Here is a 26,900-nt window from a genome sequence, read left to right as displayed (position 1 = left end):
TTATTGTAGAGGCAACTTGCAAGATACCAACCTGACCGAGTCACAGTTGCGCTATTGAAAGGGGGAATCATAAGCACAAGTTGCGGGGGTTTACCAGGAAAATTTTGGTTTCATGAACTGCCGTCACATGTACCTGCCTAGTGCTTATACGCGAAGAAAGCTACTAGAACTCCCAAGTCGACGGCAGGGTTCGGCAGGGTTCAGAGGAGTGAAGCTTGAAGCTGTGAAGCACGGTACGTTTGCAGCCTCCAAGCAAACAGCCACATCGTGACGTTATGCGGATGAAACCGGTGAATCTGAAGGAGATAGTAAAGACATAATATAGAAGGAATGACTGTCTCTTCATTCTGCCTACGGGAGACTAAGATAAAGAGGAGCATGAAAAGGAGTGTGTACATGGGCTGCCAGGTCCATATGCATGACGGAGCTGCGAAGAGAGCACGCCGGGTTGTTCTTAATATTCAATATGTATATTATCCATGCATCACGACGACCAACACGAAAACATCGCACTGTCTGCATCCCGTCGGTCATATACATACACGCCCTTGATTCAGAAGCTAGAGTCGTGACTGTTTAGTAGTCAACAATCCGAAGAACAATAAATCATTACTTTTAAACAACCAAGGTCAAACTACTTCAAACTATCACCACCGGCCATTATCGAAGAAACACTACCTTCTCCTCTGGCCTTGAAGTAATCCAGGCGGCTTCATGAATGACGCCCAACCCAACACGTTCCATCAAGCCTTCATTCTGACTAACCGCCATCACATGTAGCAAGTATTCATCTCGAACCATCAAATTCTCCTCGTTGTGCACACCGCCCGTATCGTAAGTACGGGAAAGGACGATGAACTCGAGAGAAGGCGGCGGGGCAGGGTCCAGTGGCAGGATGGTAGTGCCAACCCAACTGGGAGGGGAAGATGTGGTGCAGAGAATATTGAAGTGACCATAGTGAACAGGTTCGTTTGATTCTTGGGTTTCTTCACCACTTCGCCTTGCAATGCCAAAGTGGCTGGAAGTCGTGCGGAAGATGAGGGTGCCTGTTTCTAGCGGTCGATGGGTCAGCTCCGTTAGGTCTATGATCCCTTGCGGAGAAGAATATGCAGGGTTCTCTTCCTCTGTCCTGCGATTCACGAAAAAGACCCGGGAAACCCGACGCACATTGAGCTGGGTTATATCGCCACGGCGGTCCACCATGTACCAAGGATCAATAAGCGTTTTAGTCACGGACAAATCGTCACCTAAGTTCCTGATTCGAGTCCCTTGATACCCACCCTCTGAGACGTGGATAACAGCGCCACGCCACGCAGCCCATGCCCAGGAAGGCCAAGGTGAGATGCCTCCGTCAGGGGGCGCACGGCGAATGTGGGGTGTGTGTGGATGATGTTGCCAAAGAAGCGCGAGATGCAGTTCCGTCAACATCATTCCATATTGAAAGGCGCTGGCGGGGTCACCGAGCCCATATCGTATTGCCAGGGCATTTGTCACGCCCGTGAAAGCATCAACAATGTCTGATTCTACGGTGAGATTGCGCCGTGTATATCTCTCTACGGCACCCTTGTAACCCGAAAAGGAGGAAAGGTCTGGGAAGCGGTCTCCAAAGGAGGACTGAAGAAAGCTGCGAGAGAGTTGGGGACGCTTGCTTTCAGCGATGATGTCTTCGCAGAAAATATCATTTTGGCACTCAAAGTAGACTTGCTGTGCAGTGAAGTATATCCTTCGGCGCGAGAGCGCACTCTCTTGATAGGTCCAGCAACGCGTATTCCATGCGGACAGAGCGAGAACATCCGTAGGTCTTGGAGGAGCTACATAGAGATGAAGTCCTTGAACAACCTCGATATGTTGTTGTACTGTTCTAGTTCGTGGACGGCATCCTGGGAGAGGATCTCGAGCTGTCGTGCTGCCAGCAGCGATAATCGTGAGATAAGATAGACCGTAGACCGAATCCATAGCGTGTATCTGAGTGAACTTGTCATGCAAATCATCTTGAATGATGCATAGAGCGTCGATCCATATGTAACGTTCACCAAGTTGTCGAACGAATAGAATAGAATCAGTGATGGTGTCGGGAAGGTTTGCCGCGTTCAACCCGCCAGGCTTAGAGCGCTCCGCTATATTATCCTTCATCGTCCAATACTCCGCGCCGATGCTTCCCCATACGTAACTAGAGGGAGACATAACGACAACCAGAGGGTGCGAGAACCACGGCCATCGATATTACATCCACCACTCTCACAAATCCGGGTAGTTTCTTGTCCATCTTCCAAGCATTCTCACAACCATCTCCATGGTTCTCCTGACATAGCTTCATCCACTTCTTCACCAGACTGATATCAACAGTGTTCTTCACCCTACGGCCATGAAGATCGGTCGGTCTCCCAAACTTGAAAGCATCATCTTGCATGAGGTGAATTGTTGGCGGGTATGCTGTATTGAGAGCTGGGTGTCTCCACCACAGGCCCATCGGGCTCCCAATAGTGACCTGGAGGCGGTAACAACGAAATTTGGATCTGGGATAAAAGGACGGCCGAAGAGAACCACAACTAATCGAGAACAGCCCACATGCAATCCCTGAGGGATCGACGTGAGGAAGCTTGTCCCACATCCACGTCCGACGGACATGAAAGGATATGAGGCGGCAGAAATTGCATTGATAGGATTTTTCTAAGATGGATGAGAGTGAGCCGAGCGGGATCTCTTTCGCCTTAGGGATGCCATCAAGGAAGATCTGGTGAAAATCCAGATTCGCACAGATGGAACAGAGTAATGTGTCGCTGCCTAACGTGACAGTAGGATCCCTCTGTTCACCCCCTTCAATTAGTCCACTGCGCTGGGGGGATGCCGTTGATCCACTCACCTGATGATCAGCTCGATCTTGATTTAGGAGAGGGGTGGATTCAGAGGTCCTGTCGGATGTGACGTGTGTCCTGAGTTTGCATGTGCGGACAACCGATGGCCAAATAACCCAAACTCCAAGACCGACCCCTCCAATAATACCAACAATGGCCAAACCAAGCATGGAGTCCGGACTGAGAATTTCGAGAAAACCAGTGGATAGTGCGATAAACCTTTCATAGTTACCTGAGTATTACTTGAATACGTGACGAAGAACGGTAAATTGTAGAGGGTGGATACCCACCTGTGCTATTGAAGGGAGGGCTCATAAGTACGAGTTGCTGGGTTCATCAGGACTTGGTTTAACTCCTTGCAAGAGTTCATGACAGGCTGTGTTCTGTTGGCGGTTTCTCATATCGGGCCCATCCGCCCAAATCCCGGCACTGGACCCGGATCACTAAGAAAAGATACATAAGTTCGCACGTTCCAACTATCCACAACGCGGCTTGAAACGTTATGCTTGAAATTAGTGAAGAGGAAGTCGATTATGTCCACATCAGAATTATGCACGACTCAAAGTTCATTAGACAGGAATCGGATGGCACGAGGTGATCTTGTCCCCGTAACTTTCCCTTCCCTTCCTGAACCTTACAGGATGAACCGATTATACTTGGGAAGTTGTTACGAGGTAACTGCCAGAATTACCAGGGACGACAAACCGTCCAACACAAGATAGTACCACTAGAAATTAATACATAAGTGGTTTGAATAATGCCTGCAATGAATGGCATCTGGCACGACCAACCCGCTATTAGCACGTCGCCGACCCTCTTCAAGTTCAGGCGCATCAATGGCGGCTTTGTGCAATCAAATAACTCGCACGTTAGCTGCGAGGTTCAGGATAGTGCAGACCATTTCTCTCTTGGACTTTCTCATTTTCAAAGGCGATTTCATGCACTAAATAGGATCTTCCAAGTTCAAATAGCTTGTTGCTTGCATGGAGTTACCACAAAAACCTGGGAATGCACATACTCGACTGCAATAAATTAGAGGGCATACGAGGCGTTTGGATCGTGTACACATTATTGGTCGCTCAGATGGCTCGAATCATGGCGTGGGCGAATCTGACGTCAAGCCATCCTGATTCCTGAAAGAATGTTAAGAAGCAGAACCTGCAGGTAGCAGCAGTGAGGACTTGATGCAGGCAATGCATCACGCTGCGTAAGTCCGAGATCAAGTGCCTGCAAACAAGAAATATACTGAGGATGAGTAATTATGAAACTGGGCAGAGAACTAGTTAATGGTCGCGCTGTTGGCACAAGTACTTGGAGTAAAAAAAAGGCTTCCAAATCGAAGGAGACGCGAAGAAAAATGCGTGGCGAATATTGATGTCATCTGGCATGGCATGATATTAGCGACCGCTTCAATGGAACCATTGCTAGCATCCAGTTACCGTTAATAATGACAAAGAGTTGCTTGTAGCATGCTGCATGCGTCAACAACCTTGACGCGGCAGGACCGCGTCACCATGACTGCATCGACACACACGGCGTTTCGATCCCTAAGTGAATCTGCGCACCTGACAGTGAAGGCGTAGAAGATACTCAATATTAATTCATCGCGTCGACAAGTCGACGACGGCGTGTTACCTCGTGTTACAGCCTGTTACCCGTGTCTGAACTTCTATTTAAAAACTCAAACTCGAGTCAATAATCGGGTGTTTGATATCGTACTGACTTGGTACTGACGGTTGTATGTCCATGTCCGGGTGAGGTTCCGTCGGCGGTTATCGTCTTCCAAAACAGTCTTCTATGCTCAAGGTCTGACTAAGTACGGGAGAGTACTAAATGCAATCATGCTGATCCGGGACTAAGTACTAAGTCCGTATGAGGTCTCTGATGTAAGCAGTGCCGACGGAAGGCACCAAACATGCACTGGCTGTGTTCCGTTGGCGGTCTTCTCATGACTGGCGGCCCATCCTAGGCTCTCCCAATATCCCATCACTGAAGGATCGATGGGCGCCATAGCAAGGCTAAGAAAAGAAAGGCACGATACGCTTCACATGTCTCCAAATACCCATGCGGCAAGTCTTCGATTACGGTCTAGGTCCTGAATGCAAAACTATGAATTGCTACCCATGCAAACGGCGAGCACCAGGGAAGGTTGAAAAGGAAGATCCAGAACCTTTGTCATGTACGTCAATTAATGTACGTGGTAGAAGCTGGTGCAAAGCTGGTGGAAGTTTGTAATACTAAAATACTAATTCTCCACTTCTCCGCGCATCTCACGATAGCGGCATCTCTGCCAGTGTGTGCAATGGCAGCAGATCTAGATTAATCAATACACCGGCTGCTGCGTGTTCCCTTCAACTGCGTCTTTGTATATAAGTTCTCTTGAAATTGAATCGTCATCCCTCTCGGTGCGACAGTGACCATGGCGTCTACGGGGAGTCTGTTCCTCCGGCAATTTGCAATACTATGCTGGAAGAACTGGATCGTTCTCTCTAAGCATTCGCTTGTGAGTAAAAGGCACTGCGGGAAGTTCACCATTTTGACCATGACATAGTTGAACATCCTGCGTTGCTTGCTGTTGCCCGTCGGATACGGAAGTACGTCCATCGCGCCCTCTTAAATCCATGAAAACATGCTTACAAGGGTTATCAAGTTTTCCTTGCTGTCGCGCAGACATTCCTGTTAAAGCCAAACAACGTAGGAATGCTTTCGAAATATTCAAGTCCACGACCTAACATCGTGTAGTACGGTTTTGGCTCTCCTATCTCCGTCTACAATTTCCAGAATCGGTTTGATGGCTCTCTATCTTTAATCTGGGCTGATGGAACCAATGGTACTGGAACACCTTCTGCGGAACAGGTCATGGCTCGCATCACTAGTAACTTCGCGCCAAATCAACTCCAAGCAGTTAAGCAGGTTGTGTCACCTGCGGACATTCCATCCCAATGTCCACAAAACTTCAACCTATTCTCTGAATGCTTTGCTGCAATTGCGTTCAACTCCCTTCCAATGAATGCTACGGATACGACTCCGATTAATTACACCATAAGTGCCGATGGAGGACTTGCCTACATCGATGTGTACGGTCATAGCAGTGATTTCGAGACACGTATTCTACCGTTACAATGGGCAATTGACCAGGTCTGACTTTCGCTTGTTCCCTTTCAAATCAAGTGTTAATATTTCGCTTCAGGCAATTATTTCGCTTAGATCTGGACAGGGAGTACCCACTCCAATGGAATGGCCGTACACTTTGGAAACCAACCAACAACAGGCTACGGATACTAGACTTAGTACGTTGTTTACGTCCATGGTATGATCGCACACTGATCACTATATCAGGTTTCATCAGAGGCATCCGGAATCTTCTTGTTATTGCACTGTGAGTCATACACATGAACTAAATATCCTACAACTAATCCGGGACCCAGGTTTATTTGTTATATTGGAATTGCGTACCAACTTCCAGGGGCATTCACCGGCGAGAGAGCCAACCTTGTGACTAGCCATATGAAGGCCATGGGTCTACTTGATGCTGCTAGAATAACGTACGTCACCGCTAAAAAGGGCCCGTTAAACATCGTGTTCGCTGATTACTTATGGCATTCAGATCATGGCATATCAGTCTGTCTGTAGCATATCTTCCTGCATGGGTTATTGTTTCTATCGTATGGCACTACCGAATTTTCACCGGCACCAATGTCGGCCTGGTGCTTATTGTGCACCTTCTGTTCGGATTCTCGCTTGCCAGTTGGACCTTCTTCGTCGCGGCTCCTTTTGGCAAGAGTCCTCAGCTTGCGGCTGTGGCATCTACGTTCCTTGGTATCATGTTTGGTATTCTCGCGCTGGTCTTCAGCAGAGCCAGCACGGGTGCGGCGACTATTTTTACCTTAATTTTTCCACCCGGGTACTACGTCTTCGCTATCCGTGCCATATGTGGCTGGGAAAACCACCAGATTCCAACCAATATCCTCAAGCCAGATCCGGATAGCAATCTAATTTTGTTGCCCTTGATCATTGCCGCCATTGTACGTGGTGCATATAATATATATCGAGCACAATGTGTTAACCTATGCCCAGATTGACGTGTTCCTATGGCCATACTTGGGTGTCCTGCTTGAGAGGAGGCTCTATGACGCCCGGGAACCATCCTCAGGCTTCTGGTCATGCTGTCGCAGGCAGAAAAAGGCTCACTTGCCACCGCATCCTGATGGGGTTGCGATTTCTATCAGGAACTTGGGAAAGACATTTTCCCCTTCCATGTTCCACCGTGAGAAGCAACCAGTTACTGCCGTCGCAGACTTGTCTCTCGATGTCCCGAAGTCCGGTATCTTTGTTCTGCTGGGATCAAACGGGTGGGTTCCACTTGACCCCTGGCAGATTGGAAATAATGCTAATCAACGAGGGTGATAATATAGCGCCGGCAAGTCAACAGCATTATCAATTATTGGAAATCTCCTCGGGCGCAGCACTGGATCTATCACTTTTGAGGGCGGTGTCTCTCGTCCTCCCCGTGGAACTCTCGGCATTGTGCCTCAGAAAAATGTGATATTCCCCGAGCTGTCTTGCTATCAAACTCTCCGCGTATGGCGTGCGGTGAAGCATTCTGCTCAATCGATCGACGAAGACGAAGATTTCGAGCAGCTACTGCGCGACTGCGATCTTGGCAAAAAAATCCACTCCAACGCTAGCACTCTCTCGGGTGGTCAGAAGCGCAAGCTGCAGCTTGCTATTGGACTTATTGGAGGCTCCAAGATCGTGCTTGTGGATGAGTGTACATCTGGCGTCGATCCATTATCCCGCCGGGCCTTGTGGAGGATTCTGACATCTGTTCGCCATGACCGGACTATTGTGTTCACCACTCATTTCTTGGATGAAGCCGATCTCTTGGCTGATAAGATAGCCATCCTTGCCGCGCCAGGCAAGCTGGTGGCTGAGGGCACCCCTGTCGCTCTGAAGTCAAACCTTGGGCAGGGATACAGCATCCAAGTCATGTTTGACTTCCCTGATTTGACTGAGAAGGACCTTCCAAAAGCACCGTCGGTAACTTTGGATCGTATTCGCCAAGTGTCCCCCCAGTGCTCCATGTCACTCGCATCGCCGAGCCAAGCGTCATACCACCTCAAGTCGAAGGATTCTGTTGTTGTGGAGAAGGTCCTCCAGTTGTTGGATAAGGAGCGCGACGCCCTTCGCATCGCTTCCTACGATGTGTTGGGAACGTCCATTGAAGATATCTTCCTAGATCTCATGGCCCGTCAAACTCGTAGCGCCTCTCCCGATGGCACTGAAAAATCCATCTCAAGTTCAGGTGGCATTTCTGAGCCCATCCTGCCCGACTTGACTGGTGTCCCATCGGCTCCAGCCAAAGCCCTCGAGCTTACCGATGGACGACCTCGTTCTCCTCTTAGCCAGGCTTTGACGATTTTTTATAAGCGTGCATTGATCGCCCGCAGAAGTTGGCTGACACCTTTGTTGGTCGTCCTCATCGCGGTTTGCGGCTCATGTATCCCGCTAGTTTTTCTATCTGGCCAGACAGCAACATGTACCCTCCAGTTCAAGAACGAGACCGTCATTCCTTTGTACTTCCCAGACTCGCCTATCTACTATCGGGCGTCTGGACCTGGTACCCAGATCTTGACGTCACCCCCGAATATCACTGCGACTCTCGGAAAGACTGCCATGTTCCTGAAAACGGAGAACGTTCCTGATAATGCAACCTTCGTCTCGACGATTGAACAGGACTACCTAAACTTGTCGTTTGGCGGGATTTCAATAGATATGCAGACCGGCGACTCATTATTTGCGTGGGAGGCAACCCCGCCTGGTTTCACTGGTCCGACAATGATGAATCTGGCGACAAATATACTGTACAATCGGGCATTGAACGCGTCTGGGAACGCTGCAAGCACACCGAGCCTCATTTTAGCAAATTATGCTAGTTTCCCCCATCTTGCTGCAGGGACTCTGGTTGATCTCAAGTGGGTCGCGTTCTTTGGGGCCGCTATGGTACGTACTTCGCGAGAGTGACAGATCGAACGACGTGCTAATATCTTGTCTAGGCTGTATTCCCTGCGTTCTTCTCCCTCTATGTCTCTAGAGAGCGAAGGTCAGCCGTACAAGCCATGCAGCTATCGAACGGACTTTCAGATCCCATTGGGCTTTGGATTGGCCATCTCCTATGGGACTCGATATTCTCGGTGATACTAGCTACGATAATTATCATCATCTTCGCAGTTACCACGAATCAATTCAACGGCCTTGGTTTCTTTGTATGTTTTCCTTTGCTGTTCTGAATGTTGGATTTCACTGATGTATTCTCGTAGTGGGTCATCCTCGTTTTGTATGGCATCGTTGGCGCGTTATTTGCGTACTGCGTATCGTTGTTCATGTCGTCGCCACTGTCCTCTTTTGCAGCAGTGGCAGGGTACCAGATCGTCATGTATATTGTAAGCTCTCACAGGTTTTTTAGCGCGCCACCACTGACGCAGACTAGTTGTACCTGGCTGGATATCTCCTGACGCTGACTTACGCAATGACGTCTCAGTCGAGTACTATTATCACGATTATCCGTAAGGCTTTGTTATCTATATGTGACCTTGCGTTTTAAACAATCTTTCTAGACTTCACGCTTTCAGTGTTATCACCTGTGGCTAGTGTTGTAAGTTGCATCATCTCATTCTTGCAAACCGGCCTTACTGTTTCACAGATGCGTGCGGCCTTCGTGTCAGTGAACCTTTTCTCCCTGCTTTGCGATGGCACGACTCCCGTGACAACGGCATCACTTGGTGACATCATGAGATATGGAGGACCCATCCTCTACCTCTTTGTTTATGGCTTTGTGCTGTTCGGCATTCTTGTATGGGTCGATTCTGGGTCGATCATCCCTCGTCGATTCCTCAATACCAAGAAACGGCAAGTACGAATGAACGAACTGCAGGCCAACTTTGAGGCCAACAGACAAGATGTGGCCGCTGAAGCGCATGCAGTGGGACACTCCAGCGATGCGCTGCGGCTTCTCCATCTTACCAAGGCATTTGGTGGAAATAAGGTTGTTGATGACGTGTCTTACGGGGTGTCTCGGGACACCATTTTCGCCATGCTTGGGCCTAACGGAGCTGGCAAAACTACCACCTTCAATATGATTCGTACGTATGTCTGATACGATGATAAAGCTCTAAGTCTCATGTTCCGCGGCGATATCTAGGTGGCGACGTAGTTCCGGACATGGGAGATGTATTGATCAAAGGGACATCGGTGTTGACCTCTCCGAGGACTGCACGTCTATCCTTGGGAGTCTGCCCACAGTTTACCGCGATTGACTCTCAGCTGACTGTCCGAGAACACCTCATGATCTACGGTCGTCTAAAGGGCCTCAACAGGGGCCATGAGCTGAAGTCGAATGTTGAGGCACTCATGGTTGCTACATCATTGCATGTGTATGCCGACCGACTAGCGAGTCAACTGTCCGGCGGGAATCAGCGCAAGCTCTCCCTTGCCATCGCCCTTATCGGTGAGTTCTTGAAATTCCAGTACGAGAGATGGCTGACATAGACACATTTAGGTAACCCCTCGGTTGTCCTCATCGATGAGTTCTCTACAGGAGTTGATGCAAAGATGAAGAGAGATATGTGGGGCACTCTCAGAAACGTCGCTGTCGGTAAAGCAGTCGTTATCACAACACGTGCGTTTTCTTGGAAGTTATCGTTGCCCCGCTTCTAATCTCAGATGGCTATTTAGATTCCATGGAAGAAGCTTCAGCTCTCGCAAACAAGGTTGGCATTATCTCTAAACAGCTGCTGGGTAAGCAAGTCCATTGTTTTCTATGTGTGCAATATCTGATCGCTTTGCAGCTGTTGGTACAATAGAGAACCTGGCCTCACGTTATGCCACATACCAAGTGCACTTCTCTTGTCCGACACGAGAAGACGTGACTAGAGCTCAGGTTCTCATGAGTCGTATTCCGGGCTCCCGTCTAGCCGACGATGTTGCCACGCGCTTCGAAGTTCCCATACAAGAAGGCAATGGGCTCACCCTTGCACAACTATTCCATGTTCTCTCAGTCTCAGGGCGATTTCCAGGAGTACAGTGTGGAAAAGGCGACACTAGAGAGCGTGTTCCTGAAGGTTATTAGAGGAAATAATGTCCTCGAGGAAGACAATTCCTCTGGAACACAACGCAGATTTCGATTTTGGTAGGGCTGTAAGTTGCTCAACTATTTAGATGAAGACCGGACTTATTTGCACGTACTTGACATGGACGATATATGCATTTGGCAATAATTAATGTTGTATCTATATGACCATTAATTGTACTCGAGGAAGTACTTAGCAGCACTGCGGTGCGTACGGTGAACGGCGGTTGGCGCGCGCGTCAGACGATGCGCAAAGATGTGGTTTGTGTTGCTATCATGAACACTTGAGGGAAGTCGTACATAGTGTGATGATGACATTCGGGATTTCATAGGGGCGTGGCTAAGGTGACGTAGTGTTTGAAGTCGCAAGGCACATCACATGCTCAGGATATTTATGTAAGAAGAGAGCTCAAGCTTGCAAGCCGCAGAATGGGCGATAGTCGATCCACCTGTTATCTGTTAAATGTCGTCTGGCATAATCGTCCTCTTTGTCATTGCATTCGCAGTTTACTTCTACAGCTGTCGACGCAGTAGATTACCACTACCTCCTGGGCCACGTCCAAAGTTCTTCACTGGAAATGCGCATCAACTACCCAAGCAGGAGTCTTGGCGGATGTACGCTACTTGGGCGGAAATTTATGGTCATAATCTCCAGTTCTCTGCTTTCTGGGAGACTTGCTGACATACTTCTCATAGGGCCCATTTTCTCCTTCCGCGTGCCTGGCCAGCAGTTCATAGTGCTCAGCTCCATAAAAACAGCCTACTGAATTACTCGATTTACGCGCCACTACATATTCTGATCGTCCAAGACTATGGATGTATACAGGAACTTGCGAAGCGCAAGCTGAATACGTTCAACATACCTTTCAATCACCCGTATTTCAAGATCTATCGTAGGATCTTCAAAGCAAGTCTGAGTCCCCGCAATATACAAGGCTACCAGTCGCTGCAGACCGAAGAATCCCGTGTGCTGCTTGATGGTTTGCACAAGGACCCTGAACAATTCATCGCCCACATCAGAAGGTAAAAAAATTCTCGTGTTTGGTTTTTTCTTTCCTCGCTTCTCATCGGAGGTGCAGAAACGCAGCGGCCGTTGTCCTTAATCTCGCATATGGCTGGAAGGTCACTAAGAATGACGATTATCTCATTGGTGTCGTGCAAGAAGGCCTTGCCATCACTGGCATCCTGTCCCAGCCTAGCCGTTGGTTAGTCGAAGTGATACCATCCTGTAGGTTATCCTTTCATTTTCCGAGTTATCATAAAGCTGAGCGAGCCAACCTTCTATTAGTACGTTTCGTACCATCATGGTTCCCAGGAGCAGGTTTTAAACGCGTGGCCTTCGACCTCGGGCAAAAGCTAAGTAGGACTGATACGATACCATTTGACTGGGCTAAACAGCAAATTGTAAGCTTTGCCACGCAATCTTGTGACTTGCTGTCATCAGGAGCTCTAACAATTGTCATCGCCGCTTAGCGAAGCGGCAGCTATACTCGTTCATTCGTCTCAGAACAGCTCCTTCTGGAGGATGGGTCCGCGGTCGGCCCCCAACAAGAAGAAATCATCAAGTGGTCCAGCCAGGGAATCTATGCCGGGGGAGCAGACACCGTAAGATTTCTTGTGCACCTTCCCTAGTATGAATTGTGACATGATCAATGACATGAGCAGACAGTATCAGCCGCTACGTCTTCTGTTCTAGCGATGATGCTCTATCCCGAGGCGCAGAAGCAGGCGCAGGCAGAGATCGATGCTGTCGTGGGCCAAGACAGATTTCCCACTTTCGAGGATAGAGAAAAGCTCCCGTACATCGGAGCGATCATCCAGGAGATCCTCCGTTGGGCACCCGTGGTACCGTCAGGTCAGGCACATGACTTTTTATGTCTTCGTTCCCGCTCACCCTCAGTAACTCAGGGCTCCAGCACCACGCGATGAACGAAGACGTCTACGAAGGGTACCGAATTCCCAAGGGTACCATCGTCATAGCAAACGTCTTTTCCATCTCACGCGATAAAGAAACGTACCCCGACCCATTGGAGTTCAGGCCCGAGCGCTTCCTCGGTCCCTCGCCCCAAATGGACCCACATAAATTTGTCTTTGGGTTCGGGCGCCGTGCATGCCCTGGTGCGTATCATTTGCATAACACTGTCCCGGTCGAAACTCCGATTGTAATTGAACGAGCTCCTTTTATTTCAGGATTCCATTTTGCCGAAGCGTCGTTATACCTCAATATTTCGTGTATCCTTGCTGCGTTCACGATCGCCAAACCACTCGATGAAAGAGGGGAAGAAATCACACCTCCTGCAGAGTTCGAGGGTGTTGGCCCAATCCGGTAACTCGTCGGTCAATCTATGACCCTAAAACATAATCTTACACACCCAAAGGCACCCCAAACCATTCAAGTGCAGGTTTATCCCAAGAAACAAGGATCTGTTGGCATCTCTCTCGCAATAATCAGCACATCGGTCGACTTGAGCTCAACTCCCCGAATTGCAGCCAGTGTGCAGTTGATCATAGTGCGCTACTAGCATGGTTCCGAGACTTGGCATTGAGTGATATTCATCTTCTCAAAACCACAAACAGCTGTAACTGTGATCCAAAATTGATCCCGTCACGGCCTGTGATCACAGTCGTTTTTCTCGTCAACAGTCGTACTTCTTAAATTACTGGGACTCCCGCGACTCGATACTGCCGTCCAACTCATTTTTATCCCATCTCCCCTCCTGTTGTCATCTCGCTCCGTCTGCAGTTGCCCCCATAATCAGTCAAGATTTCTTATCGGTTCGGCTCTTAGACTGGCACGCTTAATGGGTGGTTTCTTAACTTGCTGTTGTGTGGTGTGAAGTCACTGCTAAATGGTTGAACTCGATGAAGCCTTGACTTGTGGTGGTTGTATCTGCTCACCCTGTGGTGCTTACACTCGACCTCACGAGCACGTGTGTAGTTGTCTGCAGTTTGATCAGTGTTATGCAATTCTCCCGGTCGTGCTTCCGAGTCTTCCAGTGTTTTCAATGCTCCTACTAGTGTTACAAGACGACACAATGTCGTCTACGCGCCGCGGCTGATGTCATGATCAACATTGTGATCTGTGGGAGTAGGCAACGCATGCCGAACTTCCATTCGAACACCGGTAGTGACGTTGGTTTACTGAAGCTGCCTTGGCAAAGACAACTCCAATGTTCATCTTGAGGTCATAAGGCGGAACTCAGGCATCATAAATTCGAGTCTTACATGGTCATACTAGTCTTTCCCATTCCGAAGCAAATGACAATACCCTTGGTTGTGTGGTCAATATGTCACTGACGATCACCTCCTCTGATGAGCGAGGGAAGGCCGTCTTCCGACTTGAGGTCAGGTGGTCACGACTGCGCACTGGCATGAGGTAACTTAGTATATAAATGTCGCCTTTCCACAACCTTTTCAGGTACTCGCTCTTGAAAGCACTCTCTACCGTGCTGTGACCTATCCTACTCAAAGTTCGTTTGTCCACTTTTGTTCATACCACCCGGGTTCTGACATGATGGGGCTCCTCGGTTAGCTCCTCGGTTAGATCGTTATGCCTGGAAGTACTCTTCCTCCTTTCCCGGACGATGTTCGAACACATCCGCTCTTGATCATTGATTACAAACTCATCCAGGCTGGAGATGTGGAGGAAGTGAATCGTTTGTGGGAGGCTGCGACAACTCTTGGATTCTGGTAGTACGTCGTCTTGTGTATTCGCCGGACATGTGTTGAATCTAATTCTGTAACAGTTTAATGAACCATGGCGCAGACCAAGAAGTCAGCGACATGTTTGATATGGGAGTAGAAACAATGACCTTGCCTCTCGAAGAACGGATGAAGTTCGAGCAAGGAGACAAGGGTCAATCTTTCGGGTTCGTTTTAATTCGGCCCACACACGTCTCTCATCTTATCGGGGTTCCTTATCAGATACAAGAAAGCGGGGGCTAATGCGATCGATGCAACCGGTACGTACTTACAAGTCACTGGCGATAGACTAACACACATCTAGGCAGATCCTTGGACACGGTTGAATTCATAAACGTCTCAAAAGATGATGCACTGGCATATCCACGTGTCGTTCATCGCACCTACCCATCGACCGTAAATGCCCGCATGGAAAACACGATTGCACCATTTGTGCGCAAAGGTCTTGAGGTGACGTATGTCATGTTGAATATATTCAATGACAAGCTTGGACTGCCGCAAGGGACATTGGAGAGACTAAATGGCATGGAGGAGCACAGTTGTAGCGAAACTAGATGCATTCGTAATCCTCCTACGCAGGTTAAGGAAGCGATGGAAAGGGCTGCGATAGGCGCTCATACTGACTTTGGCAGTCTGGTGGGTTACTCCATATATACGGCGATGTTTTTGTTGACAAAAAATATTACCAGAGCTTCCTGCACAATCGCCTTGGTGGACTCCAAGTGATGCCCCCTGGTCATCATGAGTGGTCCTACATTCGAGTGAGCAAGAGTCCCTTACCCGCGTGCAACAGACACTCATCTATGGATAGCCCATCCCTGGACATGCCATTTGCAACATTGGAGATGCGCTGTCTCTTTTCAGTGGAGGCATCCTGCAATCCAACATCCACCGCGTTGTGTACGTATATGAGGGCTTGATTTTGCAGACTTACTAATTTGTCGAATAACCATGGATAGTCCACCTCCTGGTGCACAGGCTGAATACGAGCGGTGGTCGCTGGTGTTCTTTACCCGTCCAGGCAACTCGAAAGTCCTTCGGGCTCTTGTTGAATCAAGTCCTATCATTGCAGATGCGGTGAAGAAGCAACCTGACCGAAACTTCGAGACTGGTTCCACTGCTGCAGAGTGGTTCGCGCGAAGAATCAGGAACCAGAGGATTAATAACAGAACGGTAGGAATATCTTCAGCGCTGTGGTGGATGCGATTACGGATAATATCACAGGGACCGGAGACATGGGCTGCAAGCCGAGGTACCGAACACACTCCGACGGTGGTCTAGGTTGTGAACTGTCCGTGTCGTTCGACAACCAGTCTGATTTGATGCAAAAGTTCCTGCTACGATACCGATTGCAAATGACCTGCCATGATCTGTTTTCCTGCTTCTAGTTCATGAATATGAAATACTCCTGGTACAAACTACAACTCCTCGAAAAGAACAGAAGAGAGAGTCAGCTTTCTCTTTTCAATTTTTGGAAATCAACCTAATACCTTTGCAAGAAGGCGGACATCAAGGATGCATCAAGCTTCAAGTTCGGACTCCAGCATGCGTGCCAACTTCACACAAGTTGCTAGAGCTTGTTAGGTGTGTTGGAATCCGAAGTGGTATACTGTCACGCAAAGGTGGTTGTATCTATGATGTACCATAGGATATTCGATTTACTCGATGCATCCGTTAATACATCCGCTCTTGAAGCCTGGCATCTGTAACGCCATACAATAAAAATGCAACAACTATGAAGCGAGATAATCTATGCAGGTAAAGGCCGACAGGACCATCGAGAACACATGAGAGAGACAACCCCAACTAGAAAGCAAGCCTACACACAACAAGAAGCAATATCAAACGCTCCAAAATCTACGAAACAACACACCCGTGAAATCAAATCAACCACATAGGGTCAGGTAACACGACCACACGTGATCTTGCATCCATTTGCCAGCAGTATTCACGCTGACTTGCCCTTCATAGATCATTAGCACCCCAAAGCACACAACAAACCAAGCCACGACGCACCATCATCGGCTTTCTTGCCACCCACCGCTTCTCAGCGTAATGTCCCACGCGCATCAAGTCTGGCCACATAAATAATGGTATGACGACCGCCATGACAGGGATCGCAATCTTCCAGAAACTATGCGCATGCATAAGTCAGCCTTGATTTCCGTATGGATTCGGAGATACGTACAAGACTTCGGAATGGGTATTGACACTCCACATAGGGTCAAAGTTCATTCCCTGTGCGATGCGTTAGAGTGGCGGGGGAAGAAGGGAGATAAGAAACGCACGAAGTAACCCGAAAGTAACGTCAACGGAAGGAATATGATAGTGGCGAGAGTGAGGCGGCGCCTGATAGTCCCCATTTAGTTCGAGACACGTCCAAAGAAATCAAAGATGCACGCACATGACTACGTTCATCTCGTATGATTTGATCTGTTACTTATGTCAATGAAGGTGAGGAAATCAGGACAAAGGAATAGCCCACATTGAACGTGTAGTTGATCAGATTCTCTGTGATCCCTGCGAACATATCCATACTCGTAAGGATATATTCCATGTGATCGTGCACGTCCGCCTACCACAACATTCCAGCTCAGCTGCACTTAGACGAAGGGGTCACGACACACCAGGTATATTTTACTCTTGTGGGTCATGAACCCCTTTATTCTCTCCCCTCTTCGCTCTTGAATCTCCTTCTCCTCAGACGAGAGAAGTGCAGCACATCGATCCTCATCGTACCGCCGCAGCCCATAGATGACCGTCTTCAGCGGCCCGAGGGTCCGCTTGTGCAGCGTCAAATCACCCGAAAGAATATGCACTATACGTCAGGATTGTTAAAACAAACAGAAACGGACGGGGGAATAACACGCACGCCGCGAAACGACCTTCACATTCGGCTTCATCAACACGTCATACTCTAGCTGTAATATTTTCTCATGGAATGCATCCACTACCTCGAGTGCGGAGTCCACGATGAGATCCAGAAGACTTTGGACGAGCAAACTGGAATCTGCAGATGCACGTAGGCCTGTGTCGGGCTGTCGGAGGCGCGCCATGATGGGACCCGCAAAGTCGACGAAGTTGGAGGGCATGATAGATATAACTGTGCCTGTGTCAGGTATCAGTTATGAGCATTTGAACTTGTGATGCAGAATGTGTAGATTCAATGCATGTACGCCCGAATAACAGCATGAATGCATGCAAATCAAGGTAAATGCGTCGAAAGAAAAGCATGTAGTGACTCGAGGCGGTGAATATTAGCCCAGAACCAGGATATATGCGCCATAAATGTCGTCCACCTGACGTGTGTACACTCCCATCGGCATGAATTGAGAAGGATGGAAAAATTAAGATAGGAAACAGGAGGGAAACAACACAATGATGAAGCAAGTCGGTAAATGAGTGCAGGACTCACCATCTCTCAACAAGAAGATTGATATCGGCTGGACGCAGACGTTCACGCGACCTTCCTTCTTCAGGTCCGCGAGAGTCATTTGAGCTTTCTCCCGACGTTTTCGGGACTGCGCAGCGAGCATGTTAAGATGAGTATTGGTTTCGAACTGCATTGATTAAGAGGAAAGAAAAGGCAGAAAAGTACCGTCGACAAAAGTGCGATAGATCGCATTGAAGTAAGGTTGAAGAAAGAAAAACCGAAGAAAAGATGAGAAAAAAACAATGAGGAAAAACACAATACCAGTGACAAAACGTACCGCACTCTCTTTCCGTGTAGTAGTTGTCAGCGGGGTGTTGGCTTCGTTGCCCCTCGCCGCGCTCTCCGTGTCGGCATTCGTTGACCTTCTGCTCCTGATACCGCCCCGAAGCCTCCAGGTTGCAGGCGCACTGCCGCCATACATTGTACGATCTTCATCCCCAATCTCTGCATCGACATCGTTATCCTTGAGATACTCCTTCTTGGGATAGTCCCCTGGCGTCATTGGGCCTGGTGAGGCGCTCCGTGGCGGCAAGGGGTCTTCGTCTTCTGGGATGTAGGAGTTTGGAGATGAAGAAGAAGAAACGAGTGTATGAGATACGGCATGAATGAAGAGGTGTTTGCTGTAATAGTCCGTTTTGGAGCGCGTGTGTCCGCGTTTGTGGAGGACGTCTTCGAGGGCGAGGGGGTGAAGGTCTACACGTCATGATTTTCAATACCTCACATGACGTATTATAGCCAGATAACACACCGTATTTCAGGGCAAGCGCACTCATTACGTCCCAACTGATGCCACACACATTTATCCACCTAACCTTCACCCACGGCTCCCTCTCCGAACTCTTCACATCGTTGAACATTTGTACAAAGCGTTCATTATCCATCTTTCCAAAGCTGCTCCGCACAGTACTATAATCTGTGATCTGGATCTCGCAGCGCTCGCGGATGTGCGCATAATGGAGATACGCAGACTGCTTGCGCGGGTCAATACCGGGTTCTGCACCAGCGAGGCCAAAGCGCGTAAAGATAGTTGATGTCCGATGCATGGAAATTACTTTGCGAACACATGCGCGGAAGCGGTCTTTTGGGGTAAGGATGGCAGGACGCTTGGACTGCAGTGATGCTGGGGTTATTGACGAAAATGCTCGTTGCCGAGATTGGGTTACAGGCTCTCGGGAGGATCCATTGGAGGGTAGAGACAGTTCAACCTGAACAGGAGATGCGCAACGCGGCGATGGAAGCGATGGCGCGAACTCGTCCTCAAGGTCGGGCGTCAAGGAACGCCCGACAGAGTCCGTGAAACTGTTTTCACGAGGCATGGCAAGCTGTAATTTTCGTCAGTAGTGAGGTATTTTGTTAGTATGAGTTTTCGGGTATCGTTCCCCCTGGTATCTTGGAGTACGGTAGAGAATACTGCTGAACCTGGTAACTCGGCCCTACAGTGATACTTATGGAGCGTATGACTGCAGGGATGAATGGAAGGAACGTCTGGAAGGACCCGAACTGATAAGTTTATGAAACCAGCTTGGAACGTTCATGTTACAGCTGGCAGTACGTACGACGTACGTATCAATGCAACGAGGTGCCTTGGACCCATCCAGGCTCTCTGAAGATGATCCGTCCAACCCACGAGTTTCAGATTTCTTGATTCTCCGTAGTAAGAGTAAGACCCAATTGCAAGCGGACTTCCTTCAGGACCTTCTACTACAACAGTGCGATACCCTCGAAGGTCCTTTATTTCTCTCTTGTGGACTATTACTAGCATCAGTGCTTCGACTGAATCTATGTGTACTCCATGCGTGCCAAGCTTGTAGTAAGTGTCCCCAAGTATTTGCCAGTCTCACAGAGCATTTGATAGGGACAGTCGCGGGGCTCGCAGCTGCCACTGTCACGGTTGCACTGGAATCTGCTGAGTCTGCTGACACCACTGCACTTTTCTCCAACGTCCACGGCCCTCGCCATCTTGCAGCACGCTCACGAACTGCTCGGGATTCAAAGGGCAGAGCGCAACATAATTGACATCACCCGTGTGCCCGCGGAGGGCTTCTCCGTCATGCTAACCCAGACTGAACATTCCATATTCACAATGATCGGTCATATACCATCATGAAGGTACACAATACTGTTGACTAAGTTCTCATGTCATGGTCTCCATACTTCATGTCCCCGTAGGATTCTATCGCGCGAGGCGGTATAAGTACCTGTCCCAGAGACAAAGCACGTTAAAGTCAGACGACTTTGGTACGGGGCATATATTACAGAGACAGAAGAACTGGCCTATGAACGTGCGCTGGAGCTTAACGCGCCGTTTGGCTTGAGCCCTGTTTGAGTGTCTCCGCTTTGGGCCCTCGCAAGTTGCGACTTCTTCAAATTGAAGCACCGGTACGTTAAGTGTCTTATCAATATGCCATGAGCTAAACACACCGCGATGACACGCGTGGAAGCAAGTAGTCGTCTTCTTATCTCCGCATTGCATGACGGGGTAAATACTTATTCGACCATCCATAATGGAGAACTTCTCCTTTCTGCTCGCCCTGACTCGGAGTCCCCTACCCAGCTGGGTTTGGATATATGAAGGTCCGAGTACTTTACATTCTATACAGCATAATTTTTTAGATGCTGAGTCTCGAGCTACTTGAACAGATTAAGGTCCCTGATCTTCTATCTATCGGGTTCGGTTCAAGATATCATGTATCCTTGCAATACTTCTGTACCGAATGGCGCGGACTGTGGTTCTCCATGTGTACCTGTTAATTGTTCTCTCCGGCTACTAGCATTACCCGACCATCACGATCACGATTCCAAGGTAAGCAGTTACAATCGGTTGAGAATCGAGCACCGCCAATTTTGATTCAGACTTGCAAGGCATGCGAACACTGAAACTATTAATTGAAGGTAAAAGATCGACAATGGATGGGGAAATAGGATCGATACTAGAGTACTGCACGTGGTGGTGTAACCCAAGATGCTTGATCGTGTTAGCCACGGACATGATTCCACACTGGGCGTGGCTGCTACATACTAATGAAGCAGGAAGTTGCACAGTGCCACCGTGTTTCGCTTGCTACCCTCAACCGGGTAAGAATCTGCCAGCAGGTTGAGGTGCTATGCTGGTCCAATTCAGCCCCAGGAACTAAATACTGGTGATGGAAGCACCCAGCCTTCTCCTTGGATCATGCAGTGAATATCGCAGAACATATGACCTCTCTGCTCTCGCTACTTCCACCCAGAGAACAGGCACGATGGCAGATGTGTTTACCGGGACCAAATCCCAAATCAAGTTGCCATGAACCTTAGATCCTAGGGAGCGAATATCACGAGATAATAGCACAAATGACGACTCGTTTCTCGATGTTCATATCAGAGTCGTGCATTATTTCAATACAGTACTCAAGCTTCGAAATCTCATATTTGATGGACACAGTGGGTGCCAGACACTACATAATACGTAACGCTTCCATTGGCGCTATTGCGTGACTTTACCACAGTTTTCAGCGCATAATGAGAGTCCTTAATACTCGCGCTTTCAAGTCTGTTCGAACGATCACACCGGAGTTTCGATTATGCGCCTTTATGCATGAGCTGCAATGAGTATGAGACAGCGTCATATCGGAGGCTCCATTGACGTGAAGTGCGTTTTGATTTGTGTCCTAAGCATCTTGTAGTAAGCACTTAGTGATACCGCTATAGGTGGGGAGGGGCAACACCCTGCCAATTTCAATCTCCGACAGTGACTAGTCTATAAGGGATTACCACTAGTTAGGCGTTAATGGATGGTCGCATAATGTATCTACCGCTACAGCTCAAACACATCACCAGTTGCTAAAACTTGAAGGGGGACAATGGCGTGAATTCCGAATCCAATTGTATTCTTGGTGCCACTTTTCAGAAAAACACGGTTTAGAAGGGGATGCATTCCAGCACAGGAGGCAGACAAGCAAATTTTTATTAAATTCCACCAAGAATACAATGAACGAGTAAATCTAGTGTATTCTAGATGGTCATTTACACACCAGCACAACGTAGTGGGGTGCGAGCGGTAGGTCAATGATTGTGAAGATTCGCTGCTGAGTAAGCATAATAAACGCGTCGCGTCGCGTCACATCAAACATCCTGACACTCTGCAGACCCAAATGCCAGCACGATACACAAAGCACGACCGTTGGAAACCTTCGAGAAAACGGACAATAGCTCAACAGCAAGTCACATCACGCATGAAAGCTCAGAGCACTCACACAAAAGGTCTCCTGAAGGAAAACATCCCTCCTGCAGCTACAGTTTCGTCCCCCAAATTAACCCTACCTGATGCAATCCTCCCAACATCAAAGAATTTTCACGTCCGCTACAGAAATGAGCGCCGATGCCACAAGCGGACCAGGAGTCATGTTGAAAGGCTGGAGGCAAGCTTACAAGAAGCACAATCAGCTGTTGTCGGGGCTGCCTCACAGGCTCGGGCAGATCAACAGTCACTCTCACAGCTGCAAAGAGTGAGGCCAAACACTTGCGAGAGCGCAATGAGATCCTCACCAAACGTAACCATGCTCTTGGTATGCGTGTTTCTCGCGCACCTCTCCAGAAAGCACACGCCATCAAGAAGGCCACTGCTCGCACTATAGCACAAACCACAAAACATACAACATTTGCCCTGAAAAACAAGAATATAATCACTGATACTGTCCGCGACACAATCTGCGAGCTCGTAGCAACACACGACGTACCAGTATCGAGTGTTCGAGGTGTCTTTGGTGTTATCGCAGAGGACATCAACAAGATGCGCGTCGCTGAGCTGGACCTGCAGATCCGCTGGCATCGCCAATTCGATTCACAAATTCCTGCAGCGAAGGACCTTAAAGGCAAGAAAGCACCGGAGAAAAGGGCCATTCTGGCAGCTGCAGCAGAGCGGCTTTCTAGTGGGGAAGTAGGACCCAACACTGACAAGGCTGCGACGATGCAGGAAATTGAGGGACATGACACCACCAATGTTGGGGCTCTCTTAGGGGACTCCGATGAAGAAAATGACTCGTAGACGGCCGCTCCTCTTAAAATTTGATAGGCTCGTATAATCCACCTCATCTATAGTTCTTGCTGATGGCTCGGCGACCTAAATTCTTGTCGTGTAGGTGTTTGGTTACATGTCTACACCATCTCGTACTTTATTGACCACGTATTTCGCCGATACTTGATTACATAATATCACACTTTGTTTGGTGGCGCTGCGCCTCCCCACTATAGGTATGCCTGCGTCCAAATCGCGCGTGCAATTTCCATTCAGAAGTATCATATATCATATAACATGAGGGATACAGGCATGTGGTACTCTACTTTTAGGACCATGTGATGAACAAGTATCAAGATTTACTTAAAGCTCTGATGGCAGAAGACAGATGTCCGCCTATAGCAGTCTTTGCCCTATGTCATGTATTTCTGTGGTGAATCGACTACCAGCTGAGTAAACTTGTTGCGGGGCTCAAAGGTTTGGGCTATATAACACTTGACGTGCTTTCGATGAGCAACACAAGCAGAACTGTCATGGCACAATCCACTCCTCGAGTTTGGTTGAGTGAGTTGACATGCAACCTCAGGCCTCAGTGTGTGGATTTACTGACTACTCGCAGTTACCGGTTCTTCTACTGGGTTTGGAAGGGCGATGGTAGAAGAGGTCCTACGTAATGGCGAGATTGCGGTCGCAACGCTGCGCAAGCCCTCCGTCTTCGACGACCTCGCCGCCAAATATCCCCACACCCAGCTCCTAGTGCTCCCGCTCGACGTGACGAACGAGGGGCAAGTCAGGTCTGTATTTGTACAGGCCAAGGATGCCTTTGGGCGCGTCGATGTTGTGTACAACAACGCGGCTCAGTTATTGTTTCAGGAGCTGGAGGGGGTGCCAATGGACCGTGCCAGGGCGCTGATGGATGTCAATTTCTGGGGCGCGGTAAGTGTAAGCTTTGAGGCAGTGAAATTCTTTAGAGAAGTGAACCCGAAAGATGCTGGGGGGATGCTCGTGCAAGTATCAAGCATGGTAGGGACCACGGGTGTCCCGCTACTCGGGTTCTATAACACCACGTGAGTGGGTTGATGCTGTCCGATTAAATATCGCTGAAGCGTTTGGTGTTCGTAGGAAAGCAGGTACGTTGCTTATGGCACACACACCTTATCATCATTTTGATCACCACAATTTAGCCTTGGATTCGTTCACCGAAGTCCTGGCACAGGAAGTCCTTCCCGCTTGGAACATTCGGGTGAGTAATTGAACAGTGAGAGATAAAATTCGCTGCCGAGCGCTGAATGGTCATGCAGCTCGTGAATGTTCACCCAGGTTGGACGCGCACGCCTATTCTGTCCAGCGACATGCTCGAACCTCCAGCACTGTATGCGTCGGAACCGACAGCCGCGACAACGAAGAGGCGTGCTGGGTGGGATGCGTTCGTCAAGAGCGATCTGACCGACATTGAAACCGTGACGAAGCGCATTTGGTCGGTGACACGGATGGACGATGAGGACCTGCGTAAAGGTGTTCAGGAGGGCATTCCAGGTCTCGTGAACATGTATACGGGCATGGACTCGCTGGAGTGTATGCATGCAAAAATTGGCCGCCTGCATGGCGAGATGATGTGGAATACAAAGGTTCATTATGAGTACTAGTCTCTCTAGGTTTCGTATGTAAGTCAGATGTAAGTATGTATGAATGCACACTGTACCAGTACACCAAGGAGACTGACCTCGAGGCTAGCACTGAACGACCATCGTGCTGTTTTCATGATTCAGATAACCTGCACTTACATTGCTCTGGAACTTCTACGTATGTTCTCAACAAAAGCACGAAGATCATCTTCCAGCATTGGTTTCAGACCGTAATCGATATCCAGCTGAAGGTCCAAAAGACGGTTGTCAAGCTCGTGCACTAGCTCGGCAGGCGCAGCAGGACGATTCTCTAATTCGAGTTGGTCGAGCCATGACCGAAATGTATGAATCTCAGCGCCTTCTAGATTGACGTTGAGATCCAGACCAGTCACTTCTCCCCCACCGGCTTTCTTGGGAGGTTTGAAACGTACGAAGGCATACGTATGGCGTCGGTCTCTTTCTACTTCGGCCCCAGAGCTAATTCTCGGTGGCGTATACAGCGCAAACACCCAACCTTCTCCCTGCAGACCTCGCATTGAATATTGCGGAATACATGTGACCTCTCTGTTCTCGCTATTTGCTTTGCGGAATCCAGAGAACAAGGTTGCAGGCGTAACGGCGGATGCACGTTGCAGAACCACATCGAGATGCCATGAGGGATCGTCGGGAGCGAATGTCACAAGATCAAGGATGGCACGGATGACGACGGCCGACTGGAGCAAGGGTAGGGCGCATGCAACCGGATGACTATGCGTGTCCGAGGCCTGTATGTAGGAGAAGGCGACGGGGTAAGACACATTTTCAAGCGCAAGCTCCCTAAGAGGCTGCAAGAGAGAGGAATGTAGTAGGGCTTCGAGTGAGTGAAACAGATGCCCGTGGTTCCGCAGCAGTTGATAAATGTCGTCGTTTGATATTAAGGGGCAACCTAGAGTTATTAAGGTGCTCAAGCGCGGAGCCAGCTGCAAGATCTTGGGGACGATCTGCGTCGTGAGATAGGAGTTATAGGAAAGATCAAGTCTTTTGATTTTGTTCCCATGGAAATTCAGGATTTCTTCAACCTGATCGTCTCGTAGCGCCACCTCCGCAAGTGATAACACGCCATTCTTTTCGCTCAGCTTCTCTTCAACAACTTCGTGCAACAATGACATTCCGTTGTGGGGAAACGGCGATAAGTCCCGCAGCGCACCACAAACCTGAAATTTTTTTCCAGCCTGCCAAAGTTCGTTCAATTGATCGATGTCGTATGTGTCGTGGGTGTCCTGCGTAATGGTGATGGTTGGAATTGGTGCCTTTGATATCGTCGTCAACTCTGGTGCGACTGATTGTAACAGAGGCATCCCAACGAGTTTTCTGACTTCTTCGCTAATTTTGAAATCAAAAGCCTCAGACCCCGAAGAAAGAACATCTTGGGGGGTCTGCGTCTTCTTGAACTCGTTCGGCCAAACTGATATCAGAGTGTCCAGGTTGATCAACTTGACGTTATCAAGTTTTTTGATATGCCCATTCCCTTTGAAATCGCCTTTGGTATATGCACACAGATATTGGCGTGCAGAAAGCGGCACACGCGGAGCAGGAATTACTGCGTCCTTCACATTGCATCCCGTATTTGCAACGTTGACGAAGCAGTACATTGGCGATCTGACCTCAGTGAGGTCAATTACAGTGATCCTTTGTTTATTGTCTGTTGAACAAACTCAGTTATCATCCGTATGGATGAAAAGGTACAAACCTGCATCATCGTTTCCCATGTTCCCGGTGCTCCAGCACATAGCCATCAGGAAAGTGATGAACGGGCAACAGAGAGCTGGTATATCCTCGTTACTGCAGTACTTCTCGTGCAGAGCGCTCACTTCCGACTCTATCACCTCTCTATTACTACCATACTTCACCATCGCGAGAAAGCGGAGGAGACAGGATAGCGCGGTGACTGCTCCTTGACATTGCGGGACATGATACGCTGCCACGCAGCGATGTTTTGTAGATCCTGAACACGCAGATCGGATGCGAGCGATAACGAATATCTGGAGTCGTCCATCCATATAGGAAATGAAAATGGCAGTATCAACTGTTGAACTTGAGGTTGAACCGACGTTGTCACGCTCAGTGTTTACATGTACACTTAGGGGACTCCACAAACAAGTGTCAACAACTCGCATCGCGTCGC

General features: G+C 48.8%; 9 protein-coding genes across 9 annotated transcripts; 6 read left to right on the top strand and 3 right to left on the bottom strand.

The window, feature by feature from the left end:
• Positions 1-230: 230 nt before the first annotated feature.
• On the bottom strand, positions 231-3,025 carry EDB91DRAFT_1278636 (heterokaryon incompatibility protein-domain-containing protein; the record flags this gene model as incomplete). The annotated part of the gene is made up of 3 exons (XM_041324695.1): positions 231-2,142; positions 2,243-2,836; positions 2,864-3,025. The coding sequence occupies 3 exons, from the start codon at positions 3,023-3,025 to the stop codon at positions 661-663; spliced, it is 2,238 nt and encodes a 745-aa protein (XP_041178217.1). The 3' UTR covers positions 231-660.
• Positions 3,026-5,182: 2,157 nt separating this feature from the next.
• Positions 5,183-11,069, top strand: EDB91DRAFT_297988 (uncharacterized protein). Its single transcript, XM_041326760.1, has 19 exons — positions 5,183-5,358; positions 5,407-5,449; positions 5,506-5,549; positions 5,598-5,993; positions 6,046-6,145; positions 6,195-6,234; positions 6,284-6,400; positions 6,463-6,880; positions 6,933-7,207; positions 7,271-8,858; positions 8,912-9,121; positions 9,176-9,298; positions 9,346-9,421; positions 9,473-9,510; positions 9,559-9,997; positions 10,057-10,362; positions 10,414-10,533; positions 10,590-10,652; positions 10,703-11,069. Exons 1-19 carry the CDS (start codon positions 5,275-5,277, stop codon positions 10,981-10,983), a joined length of 4,761 nt encoding a protein of 1,586 aa, XP_041178216.1. The 5' UTR covers positions 5,183-5,274; the 3' UTR covers positions 10,984-11,069.
• Positions 11,070-11,403: 334 nt separating this feature from the next.
• On the top strand, positions 11,404-11,922 carry EDB91DRAFT_297782 (uncharacterized protein). Its single transcript, XM_041326758.1, has 2 exons — positions 11,404-11,624; positions 11,680-11,922. Exons 1-2 carry the CDS (start codon positions 11,447-11,449, stop codon positions 11,748-11,750), a joined length of 249 nt encoding a protein of 82 aa, XP_041178215.1. The 5' UTR covers positions 11,404-11,446; the 3' UTR covers positions 11,751-11,922.
• Positions 11,800-13,431, top strand: EDB91DRAFT_1236916 (flavonoid 3-hydroxylase; the record flags this gene model as incomplete). Its single annotated transcript, XM_041321520.1, has 8 exons — positions 11,800-11,876; positions 12,063-12,211; positions 12,272-12,387; positions 12,508-12,588; positions 12,649-12,838; positions 12,892-13,101; positions 13,174-13,309; positions 13,362-13,431. 8 exons carry the CDS (start codon positions 11,800-11,802, stop codon positions 13,429-13,431), a joined length of 1,029 nt encoding a protein of 342 aa, XP_041178214.1.
• Positions 13,432-14,533: 1,102 nt separating this feature from the next.
• On the top strand, positions 14,534-15,966 carry EDB91DRAFT_1247582 (uncharacterized protein; the record flags this gene model as incomplete). The annotated part of the gene is made up of 7 exons (XM_041322832.1): positions 14,534-14,676; positions 14,730-14,852; positions 14,908-14,945; positions 14,990-15,321; positions 15,375-15,446; positions 15,497-15,585; positions 15,645-15,966. The coding sequence occupies 7 exons, from the start codon at positions 14,534-14,536 to the stop codon at positions 15,964-15,966; spliced, it is 1,119 nt and encodes a 372-aa protein (XP_041178213.1).
• A 295-nt stretch (positions 15,967-16,261) lies between these two features.
• On the bottom strand, positions 16,262-19,542 carry EDB91DRAFT_297885 (uncharacterized protein). The gene is made up of 12 exons (XM_041326759.1): positions 18,867-19,542; positions 18,396-18,811; positions 18,101-18,206; positions 17,558-17,794; positions 17,313-17,503; positions 17,171-17,260; positions 17,090-17,118; positions 16,974-17,034; positions 16,874-16,923; positions 16,702-16,819; positions 16,513-16,648; positions 16,262-16,435 (listed from the first exon to the last, which is right to left on the bottom strand). Exons 1-11 carry the CDS (start codon positions 19,432-19,434, stop codon positions 16,634-16,636), a joined length of 1,881 nt encoding a protein of 626 aa, XP_041178212.1. The 5' UTR covers positions 19,435-19,542; the 3' UTR covers positions 16,262-16,435; positions 16,513-16,633.
• A 2,806-nt stretch (positions 19,543-22,348) lies between these two features.
• EDB91DRAFT_1128034 (uncharacterized protein) lies at positions 22,349-23,341 on the top strand. The gene is made up of 2 exons (XM_041318517.1): positions 22,349-22,593; positions 22,643-23,341. The coding sequence occupies exons 1-2, from the start codon at positions 22,421-22,423 to the stop codon at positions 23,139-23,141; spliced, it is 672 nt and encodes a 223-aa protein (XP_041178211.1). The 5' UTR covers positions 22,349-22,420; the 3' UTR covers positions 23,142-23,341.
• Positions 23,342-23,729: 388 nt separating this feature from the next.
• On the top strand, positions 23,730-24,757 carry EDB91DRAFT_1051873 (NAD(P)-binding protein; the record flags this gene model as incomplete). Its single annotated transcript, XM_041313633.1, has 4 exons — positions 23,730-24,178; positions 24,234-24,241; positions 24,296-24,354; positions 24,413-24,757. Coding segments are annotated over 4 exons (861 nt in total), but the record flags the coding sequence as incomplete, so codon positions are not given.
• Positions 24,758-24,824: 67 nt separating this feature from the next.
• On the bottom strand, positions 24,825-26,848 carry EDB91DRAFT_297499 (uncharacterized protein). The gene is made up of 2 exons (XM_041326757.1): positions 26,466-26,848; positions 24,825-26,417 (listed from the first exon to the last, which is right to left on the bottom strand). Exons 1-2 carry the CDS (start codon positions 26,773-26,775, stop codon positions 24,892-24,894), a joined length of 1,836 nt encoding a protein of 611 aa, XP_041178209.1. The 5' UTR covers positions 26,776-26,848; the 3' UTR covers positions 24,825-24,891.
• Between the last annotated feature and the right edge of the window lie 52 nt (positions 26,849-26,900).

This window comes from Suillus paluster (genome assembly GCF_016628075.1).
Source record: "Suillus paluster strain FC165 chromosome Unknown EDB91scaffold_20, whole genome shotgun sequence".
Lineage (NCBI taxonomy): Eukaryota > Fungi > Basidiomycota > Agaricomycetes > Boletales > Suillaceae > Suillus > Suillus paluster.
Note: the sequence above shows the minus strand (reverse complement) of the source record. Positions and strands in the feature narration are given on the sequence as shown.

Coding starts and splice junctions, on each gene's coding strand:
- EDB91DRAFT_297885 (XM_041326759.1), bottom strand. CDS start 19,434: ATGCCTCGTGAAAACAGTTTCACGGACTCTGTCGGGCGTTCCTTGACG. Junction 17,035..17,089: donor TACGAGATGAACGTAGTCAT/GTGCGTGCATCT, acceptor GGGGACTATCAG/GCGCCGCCTCACTCTCGCCA. Junction 16,820..16,873: donor AATACCCATTCCGAAGTCTT/GTACGTATCTCC, acceptor GCATGCGCATAG/TTTCTGGAAGATTGCGATCC.
- EDB91DRAFT_297988 (XM_041326760.1), top strand. CDS start 5,275: ATGGCGTCTACGGGGAGTCTGTTCCTCCGGCAATTTGCAATACTATGC. Junction 6,401..6,462: donor CTTGATGCTGCTAGAATAAC/GTACGTCACCGC, acceptor TATGGCATTCAG/ATCATGGCATATCAGTCTGT. Junction 9,511..9,558: donor TATCACCTGTGGCTAGTGTT/GTAAGTTGCATC, acceptor ACTGTTTCACAG/ATGCGTGCGGCCTTCGTGTC.
- EDB91DRAFT_297499 (XM_041326757.1), bottom strand. CDS start 26,775: ATGGATGGACGACTCCAGATATTCGTTATCGCTCGCATCCGATCTGCG. Junction 26,418..26,465: donor CATGGGAAACGATGATGCAG/GTTTGTACCTTT, acceptor TTTGTTCAACAG/ACAATAAACAAAGGATCACT.
- EDB91DRAFT_1128034 (XM_041318517.1), top strand. CDS start 22,421: ATGCAATCCTCCCAACATCAAAGAATTTTCACGTCCGCTACAGAAATG. Junction 22,594..22,642: donor ATCAACAGTCACTCTCACAG/CTGCAAAGAGTG, acceptor TGAGATCCTCAC/CAAACGTAACCATGCTCTTG.
- EDB91DRAFT_297782 (XM_041326758.1), top strand. CDS start 11,447: ATGTCGTCTGGCATAATCGTCCTCTTTGTCATTGCATTCGCAGTTTAC. Junction 11,625..11,679: donor TACTTGGGCGGAAATTTATG/GTCATAATCTCC, acceptor TACTTCTCATAG/GGCCCATTTTCTCCTTCCGC.